Source organism: Octodon degus, unplaced genomic scaffold, assembly GCF_000260255.1.
Source record: "Octodon degus isolate 3935 unplaced genomic scaffold, OctDeg1.0 scaffold00169, whole genome shotgun sequence".
Classification (NCBI taxonomy): domain Eukaryota; kingdom Metazoa; phylum Chordata; class Mammalia; order Rodentia; family Octodontidae; genus Octodon; species Octodon degus.
Window position 1 is genome coordinate 2,888,773 of NW_004524745.1, and position 4,868 is coordinate 2,893,640.

At 49.6% G+C, this 4,868-nt stretch overlaps 2 protein-coding genes across 2 annotated transcripts in view; both read left to right on the forward strand.

Moving 5' to 3' along the window:
* The window catches only part of Fam13b (family with sequence similarity 13 member B), a 106,080-nt gene that overhangs the window by 32,442 nt on the left and 68,770 nt on the right, over window positions 1–4,868 (forward strand). Inside the window, exon 6 of the mRNA XM_023703374.1 lies at window positions 1–142. Within this exon, the coding sequence (XP_023559142.1) occupies window positions 1–142 (142 nt within the window). The remainder of the gene's footprint in view (window positions 143–4,868) is intronic.
* On the forward strand, window positions 2,744–4,855 carry LOC105743806 (sprouty-related, EVH1 domain-containing protein 3-like). The gene is made up of 3 exons (XM_012517360.2): window positions 2,744–2,765; window positions 3,291–3,592; window positions 3,653–4,855. Exons 1-3 carry the CDS (start codon window positions 2,744–2,746, stop codon window positions 4,448–4,450), a joined length of 1,122 nt encoding a protein of 373 aa, XP_012372814.1. The 3' UTR covers window positions 4,451–4,855.

The following is a 4,868-nucleotide window of genomic DNA, read 5'->3' on the forward strand; positions in this document are numbered from 1 at the left end:
CATTTACACAGATGTGGAAGATATGAAAGAACAAGAAATAGTGAGCAGGATAATGGCAGGACTTTTGGAAAATTACTATGAATTTTTCGAGAATGAAGAGGAAGATTTTTCATCAAATGATTTGAGCTCAATTACTGAACAGGTGAGAATATATTAAAATTTTATTTGGAAGGGGAATTTGTGTTTTTAAAATGTTTCCCCTGGTATGGTAATACATGCTTGAAATCCTAGCACTTGGGAGACTGATGGGCACTAGGATTGCCATGAATTTTGAGACCAACCTAGACTACTCAGTGAGACCCTGCCTCAATAGTCTTTTTTTATTTTTTCCTTTCTTTCTTTCTTTCTTTCTTTCTTTCTTTCTTTCTTTCTTTCTTTTTAAAAATGTATTTGCTATAGGGCCTCACTACACAGCTCTGACTCATTGCGATCCTCCTGTTTTCAGCCTCTCCAGTGCTGGGATTACAGGCCTGCATCACCATGCCAGGTCTCTGTCTGGCTCAGTGCGCCCAGGGGTAGGGCCAGTATGGCATGCAGTGCCGGGGATTAAGCCAGGGTCTCTGCACTTGCCTAAGCAGGTGCTTAGTCTGCTGAGCTATTGTGCTGGCCCTCAAAACCTTTAAAAAAAAAAAAAAGACTGAAAAAAAAGGAAGAGAAGAATACCTTTTCATGGTCTTCATATAGACTTAACATAGAATTTAAGTACTGGTAGTGATTTTATTGATTAATATATGTTACATATATAAAGTATCCATGTGACATGGGTTTGACCTTTTTTCCTCCTGAACAACTTGTTTCTTCAACTAGAATAATAAAGAAAAGGTATTTATTTTAAAAATGTAACAGCTAGGTATAGTGGCACATGCCTGTAAGTAAACCTATAATCCCTGTACTTGGGAGGCTGAGACCAGCAGATCATTGTAAGTTCAAGACCAGCCTGAGCTGCGAAATGAGTTTAAGGCCAACCTAAACTGCATTGGGAGACCCTATCTCTTTTCTTTTCTTTTTTCTTTTTTTTGGGGGGGTATTTTTTTATGAAATGGTCTACAGGGTGTTCAGGGTCTCACTACTAGATTGGACTTGTAGTGATCCACCTGTTTACAGCCTCCCAAGAGCTGGGATTACAGGCGTGTGCCACCAAGCCCAGTCTCTCTCTCTCTCTCTCTCTCTCTCTCTCTCTCTCTCTCTCTCTCTCCTCTCTCTCTCCTCTCTCTCTTCTCTCTCTCTCTCTCTCTCTCTCTCTCTCTCCTCTCTTTTTTTCTCTCTCTTTTTTTTTTGTGGAACCAGGGATTGAACTCAGGCACTTGTGCTTGCCAGGCAAGCGCTTATTCTACTGCGCTAGCTCCCCAGCACAAGCCCAGTCTGAGTTGCCATCTCAGCATGCCTGGGGCCAGTACAACAGGCCCAGGGATCGAACCCCCTGCCCTTGTGCCTGCTTGCAGGCACTTTAATCCGATGAGCTATTTGGCTGGCCTTGGGAGACCCTATCTCAAAAAGACAAAAATAAATAAATGTAAAATACAATTTTTTTTTCCTTTTTCTTTTTTTGAGACAGGGTCTCACTATATAGTGCAGACTGGCCTTTAAGCAAAGGGTGAGAGGTTTTAGTGATATCAGAAGATCAGTACAAAGAGCTGAGCCATGCTGTTCCATGGCTTTAAACTCATGGCAATCTTCCTGCCTCAGACTCCTGAATGCTAGGATTATAGATACGCACCACCAGTCTTCCTTAAATATTTTTTGGTGCTAGAGATTGAACCCAGGGCCTCTAGCATGCTAGGCAAATAGTCTACCATTGAGCTAGACCTACAGACTAGAAAAAGTAAGTCAGAGTATGTGCTAGAGATATATATTTATATTTTTTGCTCCGAATGCCTTCAGGGCAGATTTGGCTGGTTTGAGTTCTGGGGATTGAACCACAGCAACCTGAGCCTGACTACTTTGTTGAAGCAGGCACTTAAAGAGCTGAGCTAAGGGGCAGGCCCCCTAGAGATACTGTTTTTAAAGATAGGGTCTCCATATGTAGTTTAGGCTGGCTTGAACTCACAGTGACCTTTCTGCCTTCGCCTCCCCAGTGCGGGGCTTACAAGTGTGAGCTGCCACATCTGGCTCAGTGGTGGAGAGCTTTATGTCTGTTTTTGGTGTTTGTTTTCTTCTGTAAGTTAGGTATCATTTTGTAACCATAGTATAATTTTTGCAAAGAAACTGATAGTATAGAGGAATACTGTATAAGCAAAGGGTGAGAAGTTTTAGTGAGATCAGAAGATCAGTACAAACTTGTGTGTTTATTTTTTGGTACTTGAGAGTGAATGCAGTGCCTCAGAATGCTAGGAAAAGGGCCAGTGAGATAGCTCAGCGGACTAGGTACCTGTTTAGGCAACTGCAGGGATCAGGATTCGATCCTTGGCAGCACATGCTGTTCCGGCCCTGCCCTGGGCATGCTGAGCCGGACACCAAGACAGAGCATGGAGTGCCAAATACACACACACACACACACACACACACACACACACACTGCTAGGCAAATCCTCTACCATTACACCCCCTGCCCTTTACAAACTTTTGGGTTTTTTTATTTTTGTTTTTGTTATTTTGAGACAGGTAACTATGCAGTTCGGGCTGATCTCGTACTCACTTTTGTAGCCTCCAGGCTGGTCTCAAACTCACAGAGATCCTCCTGGCTCAACCTCCCAAGAGTGCTGGGATTACTGGCGTGCCATTATGCCCAGTTTCAGACTGCACAATGGGCTCCTGCATCTGGGGCGGTGAATGCATGGCATGTGGGGTTGGGGATTGAATTTGGGTCATTGTGCTTGCCAGGTAGGTGCTTAGGCTTCTGAGCTATCTCTCCAGCCTCTACAAACTTTTAGAAGTTTGAACTTTTTCCTTGATTGCAATAGTAGGTCAGTGTAGTGGAATCATTGATTTTTTTAAAAATTTTTTTAAGGTGGGGTCTTATTATGTAGTTCATTCTCTCTTTTTTTTTTTTTTTTTTTTTTTTTTTTTTGCGGAACCGGGGATTGAACTCAGACCCTTGCTCTTGCCAGGGAAGTACTTATTCTACTGAGCCATCTCCCCAGCCCTTATTATGTAGTTCAGACTGGCCTTGAACTCACTATGCAGACTCACAGCAGCCCTGCCTCAGCCTCTCAAGTGCTGAGATTATAAGCATGTGTCACATGTCTGGCTGAAAGGCATATTTATATATGAAATATATCAGATAGAAGAAATTCAGCGCCTGAATCAGTGGGAAATGAACCTTTTAAAACATTTTTAAAGGGAGGGAGCAGGAGAAGGAGGAGGAGGAGGCCGCGTTGCCGCCGCTCAGAGCCCGGCCGGAGCCTCCCAGACCACCCTGGAATGCACCCTGAGGCCAGGCTTGGTTTACAACAAAGTGAACCCCATCTTCCACCACTGGAGCTTGGGTGACTGCAAGTTTGGGCTGACGTTTCAGAGTCCCGCTGAGGCTGATGAGTTCCAGAAGAGCCTACTGGCTGCCCTGGCTGCCTTGGGCCGAGGCTCGCTCACCCCCTCCTCTTCCTCCTCCTCCTCCCCTTCCCAGGACACCGCAGAGACCCCCTGCCCTCTGACGGTACTATTAGGACCCCCATTTTACAGAGGAGGAAACTGAGGCTCAGAGGTGAGCTCTGAGTCCCACGTGGACAGCGACTCCTCCTCCAGTCATAGCCGCCAGGAGATGCCTCCCACTGCCGCAGCCCCCATTGCCACGGTGGAGTCTGACTCTGTCTTCGGGCCCACCACGCCGCCCCAGCGCCGCTGCTCCTTGGCTCAGAGCTACCCTCCGCTTCTGCCGTTTACGGGGATTCCGGAGCCCTCAGAGCCTGTGGCCGGGGCAGGAGGCCCGGGCTGGGGTGGCCGCGGCTATGAGGATTACCAACGCTCTGGACCACCCGCGCCCCTCGCCCTGTCCACCTGTGTTGTGCGCTTTGCCAAGACTGGCACGTTGAGGGGTGCAGCCCTGGGTCCCCCAGTGTCATTACCTGCCCCTCTTACCGAGTCTACGCCCCCAGCACCCCCGGCTCGCCCACCCCCGGGCCCCACCCCTGCACCAGCTAAGGCCTCCCCAGAGGCGGAGGAGGCTGCGCGCTGTGTGCACTGCCGAGCGCTCTTCCGCCGTGCGGATGGGCGTGGGGGCCGCTGCGCCGAGGCCCCAGATCCGGGTCGCCTGCTGGTGCGACGTCTCAGCTGCCTGTGGTGCGCCGAGAGCTTGCTCTACCATTGCCTGTCAGATGCCGAGGGTGACTTCTCGGACCCGTGCGCCTGCGAGCCGGGCCACCCGCGCCCTGCTGCGCGTTGGGCAGCGCTGGCTGCGATCTCACTGGCCGTACCCTGCCTCTGCTGCTATGCGCCCCTGCGTGCGTGCCATTGGGTTGCGGCTCGATGCGGCTGCGCAGGCTGTGGGGGTCGCCACGAGGAAGCTGCGCGATGAGGACCAGCTGGCAGGTCTGGTGGCAGGACCAGGAACCCAGCATTGAGAGTCCAGGATCCCAGACTTGGACTCGGTTTGAACATAGAATTCAAACCATGGCACATTTGGAACTTGGAGCTTGAGTTTGAACTGAGAGATCCCAGACCTGGAGCCTGGGCCCAAACCTGGGACTGATGACCTTACACCTAGCATCATTAGGATGTCTGTCAAGGGTCCTGAGTTCTGGATTCTCTATCCATTTCCCCACTGAGGAGACTCCTGACATCTCCAGACTGCATCTCAGAGGGCCCCAGGCATACACAGATCCCAGAGAGGGTCTGGAGCGTCAAACTCTTGACTCTGCCCACCTGTCCAGCCCAGACCCCTGCCACACCTGGCACCGTGAACTCTCAGATTACAGCACCGTATTTAGTCAGGA

Bases quoted from the DNA above. Each gene is read 5' to 3' on its own strand.
- LOC105743806 (XM_012517360.2), top strand. From the start codon at position 2,744: ATGGGCTCCTGCATCTGGGGCG. The intron at 2,766-3,290 runs GTGAATGCATGG...GGGAGGGAGCAG, and splicing joins GGGCTCCTGCATCTGGGGCG to GAGAAGGAGGAGGAGGAGGC. The intron at 3,593-3,652 runs GTACTATTAGGA...GTGAGCTCTGAG, and splicing joins AGACCCCCTGCCCTCTGACG to TCCCACGTGGACAGCGACTC.